We start from the raw sequence: 23,408 nt of genomic DNA, 5'->3' as shown, positions 1-23,408 counted from the left end.
TTCGATGTGTGACGAGTCGAGAAATTAATATTAGGCAATCGTCAAAACGTAATCGATAGAATCGGGAAAAATGTAGAAATAAAAATACCGCGTTTACTAAACTCTAATTACCTATTTAGAGCAGTGTTGTTTCCTAACCTTTTTGTAATGGAAACCCATAAATTTACTGTTTATTAGATAGGTACAGCCGTACAGGGCCTCTGCTAAAAAAATGTGATGATATATTATTAAGCATTATTAATATTCATTTTTATTATAAGCAACTTTATCATTGAATTTTATAATTAATATCAAATAAAAACAATAAATATACATAATACTGTTTAATATAAAGATTATTTTTAAAATAATTTTTTTATTCACGAGTGTCTAATCGTAAACTTTTCGTTTGTACCTACAACTCTCGTAGTCTCGATGTAGTATCGCTCATTGCTCAATCATACAACCGACCGATGCCGCGTGTCGACAGTTATCATTAGGTACCTATATAGCACATTTATCGACCAGACAACAAATTTTTCATTAGTAATCGTAATAAAATAATTCAAAAGTCACTAAAAATATTGTAAAATCTATGACCTACACATAGAATAGTTATTACTCTATGGTCCTGCATTCTACAATACTAGTTAGGCTTCACGAAAATTTTTATATAGGTACGTAAAGGTATAATTTAAGCATTTATCAATTTATGGTTAAAATTATTTTCATATATTAATTTTAATTTGTTTTATGTATATAATATCATCAAGATAGTTGCCGTGTATTGGTTTACAAACGGTGCAAGTCGTGGCCCGTAGGTTGGAAAACACTGTACTGGAGTTATAAATGAGTTCAACAGAAGATTTATCTTTAGTACGTAAGTATTACCTATATACGTTTAAATTGGGATCAGCTAGCTTCAGTTCAATAGGTGAATTAGTTCATAAACCATAATATATTAGTCTAATAAGCGGCAACTATATTTAATTTATTAACTATTAAGCCAACCTAACTTATGCCTATATAGAATAAAGATGTATATATGGGTACAGTGGACGCTTATAAGATTCAAAATCACCCGGAACGGTCGTAACGTATCCAAGTATAAAAAAACAATATTGTAAGATTTAATTTTTACTCAAACTCTATTTTTATTTTAAATTGGTAAAAATAGAAATTTTTGTTAAAATTTAAAAATAATTTAGTTTTTAAAAAGTTATTTGCTGTTTAATGGTTTTAATTCATACCTCATAAGTATGTGTACAAGTACAACTGTACAAGTACAATAATTGTATAGTATAATCACCATTATCGAACTTATACTGCTTTTACTACCGGGTATTAATTTTAATAAACAATACGAATACGAGCAGGTTAGGGCTACCGAAATGGTCGAAAGTAAGAAAAAAGTTTATAGAATATAATAAACAAGTAGCTGGGTAATATAAAGCAATTTATTAATAGAAAAATACATTCAATATAATTAATTTAAAACGTTATTTCGTATTTTCCCTGTTTCGTCTATAAGATTCATTCCTTGTTTATAACTCATAAGTCACTTTGGAAGATAACACATATAGGTACGTAGCGTTTACTGTACCATCAGATTTCTGCGATCGAGCGGTTGGCCTAGGTCTCCTATATAGGATAGCTCTTAGCAGTTGAGAAGTCAAAACCTAGTTAAATAATAACTTTTGTACATAACAACGGGTGACCAAGAACGGTATACGTGGACGGGCAAGTGTCGTTTTTGGTACATCGATGAGAGAGGAAGGGGCGCCGTTGAACTCGCCGAGAGTTTACCGTGCGGCGTAAAGGTCGAAAAGCTCCAGGGCGTGAGATGTCAGATAATATAATATAGTATCTCTTGAACATCTATACCTACTATATATAAAGCATAAATTATTATGTTAGTACCATAGGCGTAAATTGGAGGGGCTTCGGGGGGACTTAAGCCCCTACATTTATTTAAAAGTTTTTCAACAAGTTCTAGGTTAATTATAAAATGTACAACGTAATTCCTCAACAGGATATATAATAAGTATGTGTTATGTGAACGTTTAAGGACTTAAGGTTCATGTAAGATTTTTGTATTGTAAATTTGTAATTAAATGAATTAAAATGATTGAGCTATACATTAATATTTTATAACGACAACGTTGGTATACTCCGTTAAATAAATAATTTTGAAGTGTTTATATACATATTTTATAATAAATGTTACAAAAAAGTTTAAAATGTATATGTAAGAGGTGCGGGGAGCGAAGCCCTCTCTGCGGCTCTGTTATATTTTTATAATTTTAACCCCCCCCCCCCCCCCCTTCTAACATGCCAAATTTATGCCTATCGTTATAGTACTGTTAGTGGATTACTCACCCAAAACGTATTCTGTTTGTTCCGTATCCAATGATTTTATATCGTGTACGTTGGCCAAGAACTGATGCGACAGGTTGTTGGACTGCTTGTCGTCTATCCACTCGCGGATCAGGTCTCTGCGGTCGGATCGCACGCACAAGGATTTTTCGACCGTTTCCTTTGGGTTCGGCGGTGAATTTGCTTCGAACGATTTCTTGCCGCCGCCCATTATAACCTGTTTTCAAAAAACAAATCAGTAAACTATATTATAAATAGTATTATTATAATATTATGGTGGACACGCAATATGCTCGGCTATAATATGAAGTCGAGCAAGATGAATCGCACATTCGGTTTTTTTTAAAATAAATATTTGGGACTGGTATATGTTATTGCCGTGCCATACAATAATTACCGCAGGGTACCGATCATAAAATGTATTTATTTTTAATAAATTATTGAAAATTACACAACAGTCACGGTGATTAAATGTTAACAAAATTAATACAGTATTTCATTTATAATTACGGTAAATACACACATTAGTTATGGTATCACGGCGGAGTCAAAAATTCTGAAATATCCAATAACATTTTTTCTAAAAGATTCACACAAAGCTTTGACCGTTATATGAACTCAGACCAAAATAGGTCTTGAGGATTGGCGAAGCTGCAATAAATTACAAACCAATACCAAATACTGAGTTGCGACGTTGTAAAATAATCCGACTGTATAGTCGCTCAGTGATAAATTTAGGTACCAGCCAACCACATATATTGTATTAATACCTATAGGTACCTATTTGTATATATATATATATTTGTTAATATAAGTATTATTATTTTTTGTTTATTAAATAACTATACCTACAGGTTACTGCAGTAGTAAAAGAGTTTTCCGTATGTCACAGATTACAAGATAATTACAGATTTACTTTATTTGTTTAATCGGAATTCAGATGCAATGTACATAAAAAAGCAATACTTTTGTATATTTTTATTGATCGATCAAAATGTAATTATATAGCTAGCACTCGTACCCTTATCTAGACAAATATATTCGAGGAATCTCGGTGGTTTATATATACATTTGATGAAGTTTTTTTAAACACTTTATTTTTTAATACCAATACATGTTTCATGTGTGAAGACCAACCAGTAGGCCATATCATGATTTAGTGTACTTATATAGTATTTTGAATGAAACCGTTACAAGATTTGTGATTTTAAAATATACACGTTAAAATTTTATAATGCTATTTACAAATCGTGAATAAACACTTTCAAGTTGTTTATAAACAATTTTGAATTTTCAGTAGGTACCTAATCACTAGTCACCCTATACATGAACATTATTGTATTGGTAAACATATTAGTCACACTCGTGCTGGCTACGTTTTGGTTCGTGAAATTAAATTTAAATTCAATTGTGACGAATCATTAAAATAAAAACGTTGTTCGGGTCTCCTTATTCGTGTCCGGGCCCCCTCGCCCCATCATGATCCCTTCTGCGGGTTTTGTAAACTACTGCACACTAGTACGGTGACACCTATAGTCACACAGACGAGTAGCCAATGGTGATGCAATTGCAACAACTGTGCCCTCGAGGCGGTTTTGTGTAAACCGTAATAATTAATATTGCTTTGATCTATATTCAACAATAGTGATATACAGGTTTGTATAAACACATTTCACCATTAGATTCAGATCAAGACATGGAAGGTGTAAGGTAAGCCTACCCTAACCCATTTGTGTTATAAATGTATATAATAGATCTGGTAGATCTGGATATATTGTTATTTTAAATACGGTCAAGGGGGTGTTGCAACATCCAAAAATACCCTCCTGGCCATGCCAGTGCCAACTACAACGCGTCTATACGAACTATACGGTACATATATTATTATAAACACGCACGAAGTAGGCATATGTGTAAAAAAAATTATTGTTATTATTGTTATTATTGTTACCCCATACCGGGAAGTCGAGTACGTTTTATGTCGTCTAACCGTTTCCTACAATGTGTGACGCCTGCAAGACAATAATATTATTATTATATTATATGCGACATAATTTACACCGCGTATCAGCGAATGCTTAATATTTATCCGAAATAAAAGCGTATAGGTACTTATGTGCACGTATAACATACATAATAAATTACGCCGATTATACGGACACTATCTTCGTACAACGACAACTGTCTCTAGACGCCACACAAGATACGATCGCTATTTAAGATAATGTGATATTATTATTTAGCAATCAGTGTGGCAGATAATAACTGTCTGACGCGATCCGAAATTAAAAATATATACGAATTCCAACGTCTGTAGACGAGATATCGCACGTAAGTGTAGTGGACGCGCCGTAATGATATTATAACGACAATAATCATAATAATAACAACGAAAATACAAAAAATAAAAAATAAACGAAAATACGCGTATACCAAGCACACGCGGCGATGTGAGTAAAGCAAATACTATGATATTATAATTTAAATGACAAATTGAAAACTTATAATAAATATAAATAATTCATATTAAATAATTGTAATTTTCGTACAAGTATCGTTTTTATATTAATTAGGTACAACCAGGTAAAACATTTTCTAGTGACACAAATTACTTGAAGATGGAGTTTGGGATTTATTGCGATAAAATGTTTAATCGAAAATATCGCAATACCTATGAGTTGGGCAAATTAATAGCAAAAATAGAATATGTAAGATAAAATGGTATTCAAAAATATTTTCCATTAATGGAGTTCTTAATAATCTTAACTATACGAAACAACATACAGCAAGTTGTGATTCTGTGAACGATTATTTTCCTGCCTAAAGAAGTTGGAACGGCAACGGGGCAAGTAGATTAGTTGCTTTACAACTTGAAAAAAGTTATAGATAAGCATTAACTTAGACCTAGCAATTGATGCATTTTTATGCAATATGATTTTAATAAGGACGTCGATTCGGTTTAAAATAAAAAATTATTAATTGTTTTTTTTTTAAATGTTATAATCATAAAGTTTTTACTTATGAAATTATTCGATCCTTTTTTATTAACTTTAAATAAATTTTTAAAAAAAATGGTGGAAAGGAATAAATTGTAACACCTACTTATCTAGATGGATTAATTTTATGTAGTACCTAGGTTAACTTTTTAAAAGAAAAATTTACTAATTGTATTTCAGAAACAATGTTTATGATAAAAAATAACAAATAAAACATAGGTTTATCGATGTTTAATAATTATTATACTACCTAAATTTATTTTAATTATGTTTTTAGATGTTAATAATTTTAATAATACGTAGTAGCAACTAGCAATAGTATTGGATTCGTTGTTTTCGTCTTACTAACGCACAGCATGGCAATAGTTTAACGTTAAAAAAACAATACTTATTACTCTGTTATTTTCATTATTAGAGTGAATTAATCAATTATAAAATTTGAGAGTAAGAATATTATTGTAAGTACATCTCACAGGTTTTTTTGATGTTTTAATTTTGAATAGAGTTATGAACATTTTATCTGATGAGCTCTAGATAATATTATTATCTTTATAAATGGCAAAAAAGAGACAACTTATATGCGGGTATAACATTCTATTAATGTGGCTATTGTATAAAATATATTTTTGTTTTAAATATTGAAATAGTTTTATTATCTTTTAGATTATTAATTTTCGCTTAACATCATCAACATATTTTGAGGCTCCCTTAAATATTTAAGTGTCTCTTAAACCCTCTGATTTGGTCTCGTAAATGAATACAATAATGTATAGTATTTTATACTATACTGTAATGTACATATTAATATTATATAATTATAATTTTTCAATAACGTGCCTTAAAATTTCGCCCTGGTCGGTCTTCAATGAGCTGCCTGGCGATGTCCTTGCAGTTTCTCGCATATGATGGCATGGCGGCGTTGCATTCCCACTTCCGGTTCGACGTTCGGGCGTACAGCGCAGCGGGTGTAGCGTCGGTTATCCTGGAGTTGGTCACAAAGCCTGTGAATGTCACAAAATAATGATGGTGAGTGATGTACAAAATAGAACCGTTAAAGTTGTTCAAAAAGTTATCATAAATCATTTTTATTTTTTCTGCACTGTTAGCGCTAGCGGTTAAATGATATTGGTTTTTTGAGCGGTGAAATTCGTATAGTTCACGTCAAAAAGGTCCGATTACCATTTTCAACAAGGGTGTTTCCGATCAAAAAATTTAGAAACCAATGGTTTTCAATTTAGGCAATATATTATATGTACCATAATATGTAATATGCATACGCTGCATGTTATAATGCTTTGAAATTTTTAAATAATAGTAAAGACTGTACAACAATATACACCGATAACCGTCGATATGGCAAAATAAGTACTTTTTTATTTATACGTTTTAAGGTTTTAACAGATCATGTTTATCGGCTAAATTGATTTATAATATTTTTATTTAGTTCTTTTAACTATGTGATCATTTAAAAACCATAATTTCGTCGCATGATTAAACGTACATTTTTGTTTTCGGCAGAAATTGACTATAAGGTATGCGTAAATCTGTAATCCGGTTTTTGTTTTGGTGAAAAAAAGCCATGGAAATTTTTTAAACGTATTTTATTTATAACTAACCATAAGCCGACTTATATCGTATAACAATAACAATAACAATAACAATAATTATAATAACAATATAATTTGAATAGTATACACAAAAATATAAATTAGCTTAACATAATTAACATAAGTATAAAATGATGTACTTCAACCGGTTTACACGACTAGCTATAATATGAACAGATATATATATACTGGCATACTGCGGAGTGCGGACGAGGTGTATCTATCTATTTAAATGTATAGGTATGCGTGTTATAACGTAAGCCACGCAGTACTCATATAATTATATCACCCGTGAGGAATGAATGGAACTACGAAATAATTATATATATTTTACCGTATAAAATACTATAATATTATAGTGTTTGGACGAATACAAATCCATAGTAAATAACACTATTATCTATCGGACGGGTTATTATAACGTTATTATAAATGTATTATAATGGAAGATAGATAATATTACATAATATAAATACGGTTACATAATACGCTCATATACATGGGTACCTCGGGTACCTGCCTAGCTAATAATAATAATAATAATATCTTGTATATATCTCTAGGAATGTCGCTGTTATTATTTACACCGCAGATTTCATTGCCGATTTATAATAAAGCATATTATAATGATAATATTATATTATATTATATTATAATAATACTGGTGGTGCATTTTTTTCGGAGTTGCGTGATTCGACGGGAACAAAAGGTATAATGTATTACCTACGGCTCCCGTGTATAAATATACCTCATATAGTGTATAATAACATTATGTTTTGTTGTTAACAATTTTATATTTACAGTGCTTGTCGCTACTTCCAGCATTAGGAAGTAATCACACTTCCAATACTTACAACTACCTTACCTTACGGTGTTCGCCAAGGAGGTCACCTTAATCATCTATGTATATATTATACTCTCATATGCTCTCTTCGTATTCATAAATCCTTTCAACACTCATCTTTCCTATTCTAAAGTTCTTTTATTCGTCGTCCGTCGACGATATTAAATTCCAAATTACAATTAACTACACTTATAACGACTGCGCAGTATTTGTATAATACACCGACTGACCTTAAATCCTTTTGTAACTGTGAGTTTGACACGTGTCGCGGACTTACTCTAAACCATGAGAAATGTCACGCAATGTCAACAGCTATTGTTCCCTTATTATTATTGGCTCTATACTCGAGTGGGTATACATATAGCTTGGGTTTTACTCGAATCCGCCCCTATCATTTGACAACCAATTACCAAATCCACTTTACCGCCGGTACATAGAGCGCCTTGCAATTCTTGGACTTCAAGGCAATACCTCGAGCTATTCTCGTCCAGTTCATGTCTCTGCAGTTCTACTGTCACTTGTCTGCTCTATTCCGGAATACGGTGTGGTCGCGTACTATCCGTATTTGGCTCGTGACCAACTACGTAGATGATAATAATGCGCGCTGCCTTTGTTCTATAAATACCACAACCCCCTTATAATTACTATATAGTCGATCTTCTTAGGTATTCCTACCCTTGCTTTTAGTCATATGCGGTTATTTATTTTATTTCATCCCTACTTTTCTACGCTCCAGCATACCCGCGAGGTGATGCGTGTGATGGTAACAATCATCATTCCATACACTGAACGCTCTGCTAGTTTAATACATTATTTCAGTTGTTTGGCTACCTTAATCGGACATTATTCAATGTACTCCGATTCATACGTATTTGTAATTGTAAACTATATATTTCATCTTATACACTATATAAAAATATGATTTACTTTCGGCGGTGATACACGTTATATTCATTTGCTCGTAATGTACCTATACAATTATACAATTTTTTTATTAACATGTTATGTTTTTAAACTTTAATACTGCGTGTGTGTTTTACTATACATAATATAAGTGATGTTATAAATGTAACGACTAGAATATAATGTTTAATGATCGAAAGAAGTTGACTCTATAACATTCGATTAATGATGCGCTTATACACATATTGTACACAATCGAATAGTGTTACCCAACTCTCTTACTACTTCGTATTTAGATTGTATAGTTCTAAACCTTTGAAATAATATTATCTACAGTGATCTGCAATAACTAAAACGTAAAAAATATTACGAATGGATTCCGTTTTAATATCGTAAAATTAACGTAGTAATAGTAGTTTACAGATTATGCAGATGATTTTAAACTAATTAATTTGATTGTGTGCGCGATAGAACTTAATTGTACCTGTTTGTGTAACTACGAAGACTATAAATTTGTTAAAAATTAATTTGATTCTTAAAAAAAAAAAGCTTAAATAAATAACGTAGGACGTAGGTATAAATGGACTAAGAAAAAAGGTTGTTAAACCTGGATTTTAAGAAGGAAGCGAGATTCCTTTCTACGCCTAAAAAGTGTACTGCCACTGCCGTCGAATCGCGCAACTTGCAATAGCTGTTTGTACGTATAGGCGTATGGTTGCTGCGGCATGCGCCGGTTATTGGTAATAATATGAGATCAAAGAGAACCGCGAGATCATTATAAACGGGAAACGATTGGCGATTGCAGACAAACACTATTACGTACGATATCACTTGTTTGATCGAATGACCAATATTGATTTTGGATGTAGTGGCGTAGACAATTAATTTAAAATACCACGTGCGTATACCTGCATATTGAAGGTGTAGGTACGGTGTAGTGAAGACGATGGAGTTCCAACCACACACACTCACTCACACACTTGTATACTTGTATATAATATATTATAATGAATCTACGATTGGCTACGAGTTACCGTCTCAGGTTGAACGCGTACATTCGCATCGTATTTTTAACAATTCTTTTTTCGTATAAGATAAACAAAGATGAATACGGGCTTATTACAGCCGAGTGTACGAACATGTACTATGCAGAGGGCATATAGTAGAAGATAATAGTTACGGCTTCAAAAATGTCAAGAACGTTGATTAAATTACGTTTTGTACGTAAGAAGCGAAATATCATCATTCATCATACAGGAACGGTCCATCAGAATAATATACGCACCTCTCAAGGTTTCTAAAACTATAATAATATGTATATATATTATGCTTATAGCCATTAACTATCGACTAACATATACACTCATATTTTATAATATAAACGAGACATTTCACTTAAAAAATCATAGTATAGCCATTATCGCCATGGAATTGTGTCTGATTGCAAACATTTATATATGTACGATTATATTATATAAAATCGACTATTTACAAATACATTACGTAGGTATAGGTAAGTTGATTCATGATGAACAGTTCTCGTTTAACTTCGTTAGAAGAAAACGTCAGTGAACTGACATAGATATTATTACATTTGACGGTAAAAACATTTTTTTGTATAATGTGTTCGTAGATGTTTTTTTGTGTTTTAATTTTAAAGCGGGCTTTAAGTATTTTTAAATTGTAATATTTTGCACACTACATTATATATAACTCATTTTAAAACTAAAACATTGAAGAATCCATATTCAAATTAAACGAAATATTGTGTCACCTTTAAGTTTAATAATAGATACTCTAATATCAAAACTAAGCTGAATGTGAACTGCTTAATGTAAATATGTTATGTTACGTACTCAGACATAGAAATAACATACGCGGGTCTTAAATAGGAATATTTATAATGTTTTTATATTATAATTTATAATGGCAACTTTTGGAAGTAAATGAGAAGATCTTACACAGAATAATTAAACTCATACAGTAGAGAATCGATAAAATAAAAATAATATCATTAAAATTGTTTTATAATGTTGCTTTACGAATTTATAGATTGCTCAGCTTAGTATATAATCTCGTGTAGACCGTGTACAGTTATAATACATTTTGTATGCACACATGAATGTGATAGTAAAAAGTATGAACTAGCCACTAGGTATATCATAGGTTATATTTTATTGTATTATATCGTTTCTTAATGATCTACATTGAATAACGACAACAATCCGCAGTAAACCATACGCATATTTGAGGCTCTTATCTTAATTGCAGTCTGATGGGTTTAAGTACCTGTTGCAATTTTTCTGAATTATTTGTATTTGTAATTTGTATTAGTTCGTCCGATAACTTAACTATATTATATATATATATATTATTTTGTGCGAATCTAGCGCGATAAGAAGAAAAAATAAACCGAGAACATCATAGCTGAAAGAGATAAAGAACATCACGCGGGATAATATGCAAAAATATACAACAACAAATAAAAGGGAGAAAACCTCTCTGCGCTGTACTGCACTAGTATAGTCGATATAGTGCAACTAGTCATCGCGTAGGTCACTGTAATGGACGTGTTTTATAGATATAATTTCAATGATAACTCATGGAACGCAGACGGCCTGCCAGCCTTTATTATACTAATACCTATATTTTAATATATATATTTATATTGTTAGTAATTTATTTTACTATTTTCAATTCAGTAGTTTGAATTAATTAATACCGCAAACATCGTACTGATTATTCTATAGTACTTAACTATACATTTGATAGACTGCCAGTCTGTTATTGTTATATATAATATATTGCAGATCGATATAAATTATTACAGAAGGTAATTTATTTTACTATAAGTAATAATATGGAATGAACTATGTATCATATTTATATAATACATAGGCAATACTGGCAATAGTATAAAATGAATCTAAACGTGTTTATAAAATATAATAAAACACTATACGTGATGAAGGTTTAAAATCATCTCGAAAAATATTTTTTAAATCCAACAAAATAACTAAAATCGTTATTCTTTGTTTAAATATCCAATTTGAACTTTTCTATAATAAAGTTCACAAAAAAATCAAGTTTTTATATTTTTTAATTTAACTAAAATGGGCGCAATTCGATCTCACCCTTTTTAATGTTATGATTAACATAATATCTATTCATCTATTTTACTAAGGATAGTTCTCTATTTTTAAATAATTAAGCAACAACTAACAATATTCTGATATGATATCCAAAAACACTATTTGGAACGGTTCCAATATTCTGTAGTTTTCATTTGTTTTATTCATTTTATTTTTATTTCTTGTGGTAATTAACGATTCATAACCGAGTATAGATTGATTTAATTTCGTGGTGTCGAATTTAAATGTACTTGCCAATAATATTATAACTAAAATAAAAATTATTAAAAAGATTCCAAAAATTTTAAAGTATAAAAAATGTTTACAATTATAGGCATCAACTATTTAATTTTCTAATTAAATATAGTTATAACCTATAGGCTATAACACACAAAAATATGCACACATCACGTCACGACTATACTTGTTGTATATAATATGCAAAGTGGATCAAGTTAAGTTAATAATGAATTCAGTCAATATTAATAGTAAAAATAATTTTTCCCCACCAAGTTTAAGTTCATATGAAAAAAAAAATATTAACTTTAAACAGTTTTAACTTTTTAGCTAGTTCGCTAGTTAATGCCCACGTCTTTGATAACAATATGTATAACAGTATAACGCTCTTATTTTTTGTATATTTGTGGGTATTGCTTAAGTATAGTACTCAAGAATCGACATAATCTTATTTATTACAATAAAAATGTTATACCTAACAAAAATTTAAAAAATGTTTTACATAAATTTAAAGTGTATCATACCGGTACTTTTTCCAGCATCTTGTGCCCATGTGGCCAACGACTCGAGTCCAATCCTCTGCGAATTGGCATTGTCGCAGTAATTTGTATCGTTAATGTAGTGATTTGCGTCCAGGCCAATAATCTTTTGATTGACCTTTACACCAGTGAACATTGCAGTAGCCGAACTCGCTGCGTCCGGCACTTGTTTGTTGACCGAATACGTCTGAAACGCAAAGGATATGACATCATGCATGCTGTATTAGCCAATATAATATAATACATTATATTATTTTACGGTAAGCGTGTCCATTATTATTATATTTACGAAAAATATTTTTTGAGACACATTTTATTTATATTTTATTTTTAGTTTTTTTAAGAACAGCAAAATATTACAAACTCTTTGCTAACCAATCAATATGTTATAAATAATTCGTGATATTTAATAGTCCCATTTTTTGAAAAGAATTTATTAGTATTAACTTCAATTTTTATTTTTTAGAGTTATACCTACCAATAAATACTGCAGGTATCGTATATGTTACTCACACATTACCACATGTTTGAATTTCTCAATTTTTTACTTAAACCTACCTATACCTATTGTAAAAAAAATTAATAATTTATGCGCATCTATAAATGTACAATAATGTTTAAAATTTAAATAAATGGAGTAGTGGACCAACATTTTGAGACGTACACTTAATGAATGTCACTTCACTTCAACTAACTATCCTTTAAATATTTAAAATTTGGACAAAAAATATAAAGTATGTAATCATATCACTCCAAATCCAACCTCTTTAAAATAATAAAAATATAGCACAAAAGCAAAAAAAAATCTAAATATACACAAATATGGTTCATAAAAATAAAGCTTTGTTTTAACACGAAACACACGCGCTAAACAAACACGCAAATGCAAAAAGTCCTTTGTTTATATAGCCTATATATAGGTACTTATGACTAAAATACTACTGATTTAAAATTCAATTTTTTTATATCGAAATATTTCGAAGAATAATCTGTTTTTGAATATGAAATTATAAATGTATTTTATTACCGAAAAAAAAAAAATCTTAAAAATTAATAACGGCAAATAATGGTAAGAAATATTGTTTTGTAATAAATTAAAATTATGTAAAAAAAATAATATCAAAGACGATAAATGAGCGATTAGGTGCTGATTAAGAATACTAAATGACATGAAGGCTATTACTAAAGACCCACGAGTGTTTTTTAGTCGATTGTCCGTCCCTGAACCAATTGCGTTTGTTCCCGTTGGCATATTTTTATGGACTGACATTATTTATTTTTTTAAACCTGATTTGGGCAAATTGTTTCTGTGTAACGAATGTACATAAGGTATGTCATTATGCTTTTTTATTAAACGTATAATGGATTAATACTCAATGGAAATTAAATTATATCTGAAACATAATAATTGTGCAGCCATATCCCGAACGTGAAACGTTAGGTATTACCACTTATTTGACAAATATTTCGTGCACAATCGCGATGTATTCACAATGTATATAATACCATTGATTATAAATACTATATTGTGTTTATAATCAATAATAATACATATTGTCCATCCATAATAATCACTCGATATTTATATACCTATCATAGAGTATAAAATGTGGCCAAGCAACAAACGATGATCATTTCTACGAAAATGACTAAATGAGTAACCAATTAGAATGAGATTTTTCATTAATTTTTAACAAGTAATAACAAAATAATATTATGCGTTAAAACAATGATCAACTCAATATACGGCCTGTATACACCGATAGACCATAACACCATAATATTATAAACTATTAAGTTGTCAAATGATTGATTAGAATAGTGACGTGATTTAAGAAAAAAAGTATGTATATCTAAACGGATTGTCACTGTGGCGTATTTTATGGAAAACAAAATTAATAATTTAAAAATATTATTGAAAACGAATTGTTCATACTACACTATAGTGTTTAATGAACAACTAATACATATTATTTAATCAATAAAGTTGACTATAATTATTATATTGAAAAATCACGATATTAAATTTTTTTGTACCGATACTGTTTTTAAAATATTGAAATTTTTCAATTTAAATAAGAGGTTTGTAAATTAATATGCTTGTATCAATTGAATCGTAACAAATTTACATATTTTCAAGTATAAAATTAATTTGCAATAATGTGCTGTGTATGCAGCATCATTAATTATGATTTACACAGAACTACAGAAGTGTGTGTATAAACAACACGACCCTATATTTAATCATGACTAATTTTTTTATTTTTACGTGCGGCAAATAAAATTCACTTAGCTACTGTATTTATATTAACATAATATGATGACCATTATTAGTAGTGGATGGTATTTTTGTACAGTATACTTACGCACAAAGTCGCAATACTGTTATTAATTCATGTTTTAGTTAAATAAATTAAATATCGTACAATTATAACTGTGCAGTGTACACACACACTTAATCATTTTTAGAAAAGTCGATTGAATATTTAATGGTATTTACATTTTAAAAAAAATATCGGAATAAAAATAGTCTCTACATAAAATAATATTATAATTTTCATAATAAAATAGATAAGAATTATATTCTAAAATTATAATTTATAACTCATATAATATTATGATATAACGCAGTCATTATCTAATAACCGTTTGCCCTAAGTAGTAATAAATTGTAATGATAAAGCGGCTGCTGATCGGTTAAATTGTAAAAATGAATTTTATATTAATTTAATTAACAAGTATAATAATTAATAATATGTTAATATTCATTAGACTCTTGTTTATACCTTATTTATTGAATAACAAATTAACAAACACATCGTCAGCTTAAAACAATTTAGATTACTATTAAATTAAAATGATTTTTCTATGACAACAATCTAATAATTTACTATAATGTCTCCCGAAATAATTATGTAAATATTTATGGATCGTAAAAACGATCAGACGCTAAATAAAATTAATTTTAACATTAAGTACGCAGACGACAAATCGTATTTAAACGACAACAATAGCGGAAGAATGCGTTTATCTGAGGCACTAACGGTTAGGCGCCTGCAGCTGTGTTATATATATTTTATATTATACAATTCCGTTTACAATATCTGTTAAAACAACTTTACTTTAATTTTATTGTCGTGAGTTGTGACGAAAGTATACGATATTACACAGAGCGCGTGTCGCCAACATCGGGATAGTATGGAATTTATATAAAATCGCTTCTTTTAATTCCTAACCCCAATAATAATTGTATGACAATTGTAGGATAACAACAATGGTTAACAATAATCACATGAACCCATTGAAAATATAGTGACCTTGGTTGAAACGACTTGGTGACTTAAACGATTTAGTGACTGTTTCCGTGCTTATAACGTATTGTATTAAACATTATTCTTATTTGATATTATTCGATCACTTAAGGGCCACGAGCCACAACACTGTATAACCCGTATATTCATTGTCGCCGTACCTACATTGTATATTATATTATACAGTATTATAAATTATAAGTTTATAACTAAAAAAATAGCCACTCGTTCTTAAATTGTACGTATTAAAATTATCAGAAAAATGTTTTGTTCCGAAATGTGAAATCAAAAATGTTTGCTGTTATTTAAAAAAGTAAATACAAAAAAATGATAAAAAAAATGTAGATACGTTTTTTTTTTTTTTTAGACGTTGCTCCGTGGCAAAGAATTATGTACAGAACTTTTTGTTTTCTCTTTTTTATTTGTTGTTTAATGCTGTACTATCCCACGTGGAATATGTACTATATTATATATATATTGTAATAATATTACATTAGTATTAGTGTAATCATTACGACCAATGTTTTGAAATACAGTACTCACTTTGAGCAGCCCCATGTGCGGAAATTTTTCGAAAGTCAATCGTCCGCTCTCGCCGTGCTTGTAAATTCTCGTGGCCGTCACCGTGTTCGGTCCCATTCCGTCGCCGATAAACAGGATCACGTTCTTCGCGACTTTGTTGTTGATTGCCACGTTTAGAGCTTCGTCCAACTCGGCCCTGCCCACCGATTTCCAATACGTTTCGTCTACATGATAACGTATTTATTCGTAAATTATTATGTTTAATACATAGGTATAAGTATATAACACGCAAAATACATTATTTATAATATATACCTATTATATACGGAATATATAGAGAGTGGTGCGGACGAGTGATTCGTTTAAGTGGTAACACATAGTATACCTGATTATGTTCTTTATAATAGTATATGATAATAATATGTAATGTTCAGATAACAGCATCGACAGTGATCAGCGTGACATGTCGAATGATTGAGTAGTTGATCGGTATTCGATAATTGTGTGATCTCTTTATGTACTATAAATGTATTAAATAAAAATATCTGTGACCCGCTGTTATTAAAAGATACGTCGACGTCAGATCGGAAATTCAGTTCTCTCAACGAGCATAATTTATTCACGAGGCAATACAACTATAGATGAAACTTTGTATATAGATCCGAGAATTAGTGCCTATACCATGTGAACGAAGACATTTGTAGAAAGTCTACCGTTAAAGGAATGGAGGTGGTCTTATAAAACCCATTAACAATGTTAGGTACTTTTATCGTTGTGTTGGTAACTTAGTTTAAGATAATTATATATACGACGATGTGTGATGATTGTAACAATAATACGAAGTAATAAATTAAATTATATCATTATTTTTTATTCAAATTAATTTTTATTTAATTGTACCTATAGGTAATAATTAGATATACATCAGTTTTCTTGATTAGGTGATGGTTAGGTGTATTGAATAAGTCATTGTAATGGATGTATTAAATTTGAATTCATTGATAAATCATTACATACCAAAAACGATTCTGAGCGAAGATTATCTGTCAGCTTACACCTATTAGTTATTACTATAAGTTTATTTTATGATGTATTTATTTTGCTATCATAGTAATTTGTTTTACTTTGCATTTATTATATTATTAATATATTTAACTATTATAATAGTATATTATGTTAATACCAACTTACAGTAGAAATATGTGAATAGGTTCAGAATATAAATAAAAATTAGCATAAAATTAATCTACATTTTTTGAAAATATGTTTATAAATATAATATCTATAGAATTTTAAAGTTTCCACAAATAATATTTTAAAATCACAACAAAATAACTGATTTTCAGTTTTCTTCGTCAAATTTTGAATTTGAAATGTCTGTGAAAAAAAATCGTGTTTAAATATTTAATACAATTTTTGTTTTAGTATGAACTATGAACCACTAATGAGAAACCTATAAAAAAAAATTTAACATTTATTACACTTTATTGTGTACACATTTTTTAAATTTTCGTGATTTACTAGTAGATGGATTTTGTCAACATTTAAACTTATTTTTAAAATTATAACAGAAAATGCTAATGTAAACAATTGGTTAACAAACAAAGTATCTACATTTATTTGTTTTTGGATTTCAGCCAACCGAGAAAATCAATTTCATTAAAAACTGGTTTTGATAAAAATTCCCGGTTTTCCTTAATTGTTTGTTTATTTCTCCCAATGAAGATAGTATATAATATATCTTATTAAGTACTGGACATTTTTACTTTTGGATTTTTCCTTCTAAAAAAAGTTAGAACTAAGTTCACATTCCGATCAGAAAAAATATCAAAGCTAAAAATCTTAAGCATTTTTATTGCACCAAAGGGATGGCAGACACGGAAAAGAAACTCGCATCGTTGTAAAATCAATACATTCTTCGCTTCGCTCATCTAAAATAAAAAAACTTGAGCAGAAGAAATACCTAATTTCTCATTCAGTAAATAAACATTACTTATAATACCTAATTATATAATAGAAATATAGAATATATTTACATATACTTCATTACTTTATTACTATCAGCGTAGAATTTAGGCGAACATACTACAATATAGTGTCATTCAATGTACTGAATTATTGTTTTATGAATCTTCATTATACGTATAAACTCGTCAATAAGTATATTATTCAAATGGATTCAATCGACAATCAATAAAACTATAGATGATTTTTTAAATTTAGATAATATAGGTATAAATTGTACTTACAAATGTTTTTATAGTAGTAATAAAAAAAACTTAAAGATTATATATTTCTTATCTTCATTTATGTAAGTACTAAAGGTACACACTATACAGTACATAGTAGTATAAATAGCACTCTTATTATGTATAATGTTTATACAGATATTGTATTAAACATTACTAACTAATAACATGCTTATATGGGTGTAATCACAGGCCTAAAAACGGTTATAATTTATTAGTATAATAATTATCTAAATGGTATAAAAGTTCATTGGAAACTTTCTAGATTTTTAGCGAATCAATGAATGTATTGATTTTACAACAAAAGAACATATTTTTTTTAAAATTTTTGGGTTTAATGAGTAAAGAATGCTTCAATCTACAACTTTGAAAATAGTTTCGGCATGGTAGAAAATCGGATGTTGTTGGCATTTTTTTTCTGGGCGGTGGGGGGAGGAGGGGTTTAAAGCAAAATGTCGGGTTGGAAAGTTTAAAAATCGTCGGTAAAAAGATTATTAAGGAAATTCGGAGTTTTTTCCCAAGATTATTTGTTTTTTATAAAACGTTATTGAAGAATTCTAAGAAGAATTACATTTTTTATAAAATATTTCTGTTAGTTTTTTAGAAATTATATCATACCCATAATATTTGTGTTCTTTTAATATTACGAGTATTTATATAGATAATTGAAATTTTTTCGATTAATATACAATAAAAGTATTGTTTTTGAGTGAAAAAACTTGAAAGTTTAATACTAATAATGGTCCCTTATAAGTTTCTTATACAAAAAATTAGAATAGGTATACATCAAAATACAACCACATAAACTGTGTGTATAGCTAAGTGGTTAAGTGTTTTAGTTAAGTATACATTTTAATAAATTTATCAAAATCGTGAAAAAATTATTTTGTTGTTAAACAATTATTTAATATTTGTTTTTAGATTTCAAGCTTGAAAATACAATATTCCTCAAAAGATTTATTTTAGGAAATTGAAAAAAAAATTTAAGCTACATATATTATCCACACGTAAAATAACGACTTGTTCTATTTTGGTAATTTTGTTTTAATTTAAAAAATATTAATCGCAGACATTTGAAACATTCCACTATTACTAAAATTATTATTTTCTATACCGCACAATGCAATTTATTAAATATTTAGACTAACTTTAAGCTATTTATATGGGCATAAGAAAATTTCTAATTTTATTATTTTTGTTTTCTATGGATGTTGGTTAAAATGTTAATGCTAAGCCAAATAGTTTTAAAATGTATTCAAAAATCTCACATAAATTGTCATTATTATAATATTTTAAAAGTATTAAAAATACATAGGTCACATTTTTTTGTAGACATGTCAATTTTAAATTTTTTTTAAATTGTACATTTAAACGAAATATACCTAACAATTTTAGCTATTTTGTTGTAATTAAAAATATGTTATTCATAAGGACTTGAAACATCTTTCCATTATGTGCATTATGATGTATACATACACGATGATAAATTAAAAATACATACATTAATTTTATATTATTTATACAATGAATCTATTCATGCTGTTCTAAAGTATTTATGCAATGATCTATCAGTTATTAATACAATATAATATTATATAAAATAATATTACAATAATTATTATATAATTTATATGGTTTATTGTTGACAAAAATTAGTTCAACCTACCGTAGTATTACTTAAAGAAAAATCTATTACTAATAGCTATATCAATTTATAATAAAATATCTGTCGACCTATTTTTTAAGAACCAACTTCAAGCCTAGTGCCCAGAATCGTTTTTCATAGTTTTACAATGATTTATCAATAAATTCAAATTTAACACATACATTACAATGACCTACTTAATATGACGAAAATAGTTGACACTTTCTATAAAACACAGCGAATTCTCCCGTTTTTCTAATTTAAAAATGTTAGAATATTTTGATTTCAAAATTTTTTTTTTTTATATATATTATATACCTAATATGTATTTACGTTATTATTGGTTATTTTATAGCCGGCAACTATTGTTTTAATGTAATAACAAGAAAAATGATTGTTTTTATAATTATCATATTTTATAAGAGGGAAATAATATTAATAGTAACCTTTAAGTATATTACCAGTGTGGTATTCTTAAAAAAATTGCGATTTAATTTTAATATGATTAGAATAGTCGAAAACTATGAATCGATTTTATTGGAAAGTGATTTAAGGTGCAGATAATGCAATTGCATTAAAAACAAAACAAACCCGGGTATAATCATTCTGTACTGTATTATAGGTTTCGAGTGTATACTGTATATTATCATTAAGTATAATTATGCAGTGGATTTGTTAAATTTGAATTCAATGATAAATATTGTTACACGCGAAAAACGATTCAATCCCATTTAACATCAGAACCACCCTCAAAATTATTAAACATTTTTTCTACTCTTAAAGACGACGCAGATACACGTAAAAAACAAAACAAAAAACATAATTGTAAAACGAATTTTTACGTCATTCATCGCTCCACGAAAATCTAAAATAAAATTCAATTTAAATTCACCAACGACCAAACAAGTGTTTAACTTTGTTGACTATATAAATCGTTTATACATGACTCGCCACTCGCATAATACTAGAATATGCAAAACTCATAAATTCTACGTGTAACACTAAAATCCATACAGTATTCATATTATACGTAATATATTTATATGAAATATGTCACAATACACCTACGATAAGTCGATAATCTGTTAGCACGTGCCGAGCGCTACTGCGTTTACGTATTCAATCACTGTAATTGTCAGTATTACACCATTACATAGTAAGGATTCACGTGTGCATTTGGTCTTTATTTTTTTAATACCGCTCTTTAATAACGCGCGTATATATTGTAATGTAAATGCATATAAAGCACTACACACACTGATTGCGTACCCGCGTAATAATTATATAAACGACAAAGACACTTGATCTTTTCGACCGTATATAATACAGTAGTTTTATCGCTAATTGAACATGAAAACGAACATAGCTGCAAGAGAAAACGCGCCGTAAAATAATAAAAACTTGTGCGGTTAATACAACGTGTCCCGAGGGGAGAAGAGAGCGGCGTCATTTGAATATATTCCTAAGATCATGGTAATACCCCCTTCGTAAGGGGTTGATATACATCTCTTTCTTTGTTCAATTTACATTTAATTATTTTTTTCATTATTAATGTATTTTCATTTTCATTTTTCTTCAAACTATTTAAATTCAATATTTTAGGCTAATTATTCTTTTTTTTTTTTAATGTTCTGCCAAACGACATATACAAATAAACCGAACGCAGTATAAAATATTTCTACAACAATAAAAAGGGGTAAATTAAATATACATAAAAAAATTATAATTTCAAGTGTATTTTCATAATTAGCCGGTCATTTTTCGATGGTGCAACGATGAAATTGTTCGAATTGCACCACATCTAATCATTCTACTAAACTTATAAAATATATTTGTTTTAGTTGAAAATTGCATATGTCGATCAATTCAGAATCAAAACGTCGTTATTATCTATACGCGTTAGAAACGAGGTAATGAATTTAAAAATAAAATCTTAATATACACATTTTTATATTATTACTTATAAATGTTAACTACATAATCTTTAGATTGCAGCTATTAATTTATTTATTAAACAGATATATTTTTTTATTATTATTTTAAAAATTATAATTAACACTATATAGGTATACGCTTTAGAAATATCACACAAATTATTTTTCCGCTGACCGTCGTCTGATATTCGTGAGTAATTATATTGTACATAATGATTGGAACGTGCCTCGTTCAACATTACTTTTTATTAAAACTGAGTGAAATTTTACAAAAATAAGTGCACATCGTCCTTAACCCTAGTTCTTTGGAACATATTATATATATAATTTTCGGGATTTATAACTTACAACTGGTGCTTATACAGATGTATACTATACCACATTTGAATAAAATATTTATTAATTATTATATTTTCGCTCGTTTTACCTTCGACAAAAATCCTGGCTGCCGTCCTGCAGTTAATCAGGGCGAGCGTGGCCACCAAAAGCTCGAGCCGACGACGACCCATCATCATCATGACGGCGGCGTGACACGATGATCGCTATATATTTTTGCCTTATTGTATAATCGACGATCACCGGTGATTGACAACTGTCCGCTGTAGGACGAAAATATAACGACAACGATGATAATATATAATGATGGCGATGACGATAATAATTTAATATTATATATATATTATTTGTTTGACGTTCAAACAATTATTATTATTATAAATTACATATGACGAGCCCGCGTATAAATGGGTTTATATATGTTCACGTTGCGTTCCGGACGCGTAAATAATTATGTAATAATAATTCAAAATTTTAATTAGTATTAAAATTTACCGATCGTCCGATTTTGAAACTAATTTAAAAAAAAAAAAACCTTTCTGTTTAAATTCCGGCGGGAAACAGCGACCAAAAAAAATTCGTATTCGAAACGGCTGGACGGCGGAAACGAAACCTCGGACCGACGTCGTGGCGCGTGCGTTTATCTTATTATCAAATACGATATCGTGTATAGAGGTACCTACGTACCACCGGTGCCGCGCGGATCGCAGTTCTGTCACGATTCGTTCGTGTCCGTAACCGATTTTTGTATCGGAAACCCACTCCAGCGGCGCATAGAATAGTACGCACGCGGACGGCG

The 23,408-nt window shown here is 29.1% G+C and overlaps 1 protein-coding gene across 1 annotated transcript in view; it reads right to left on the bottom strand.

The window, feature by feature from the left end:
- Positions 1-23,408, bottom strand: part of LOC132928279 (alkaline phosphatase-like) — a 26,292-nt gene extending 2,884 nt beyond the window's left edge. Inside the window, exons 1-5 of the mRNA XM_060992843.1 lie at positions 22,701-23,408; positions 16,467-16,669; positions 12,598-12,799; positions 6,189-6,352; positions 2,359-2,572 (exon numbers count right to left, since the gene is read on the bottom strand). Of these exons, the coding sequence (XP_060848826.1) occupies positions 2,359-2,572; positions 6,189-6,352; positions 12,598-12,799; positions 16,467-16,669; positions 22,701-22,791 (874 nt within the window). The 5' untranslated portion in view covers positions 22,792-23,408. The remainder of the gene's footprint in view (positions 1-2,358; positions 2,573-6,188; positions 6,353-12,597; positions 12,800-16,466; positions 16,670-22,700) is intronic.

Source organism: Rhopalosiphum padi, chromosome 4, assembly GCF_020882245.1.
Source record: "Rhopalosiphum padi isolate XX-2018 chromosome 4, ASM2088224v1, whole genome shotgun sequence".
NCBI classification, from domain to species: Eukaryota; Metazoa; Arthropoda; class Insecta; order Hemiptera; family Aphididae; genus Rhopalosiphum; species Rhopalosiphum padi.
The sequence above is the reverse complement of the archived record's forward strand: the minus strand, read 5'-3'. Positions and strand labels throughout refer to the sequence as shown.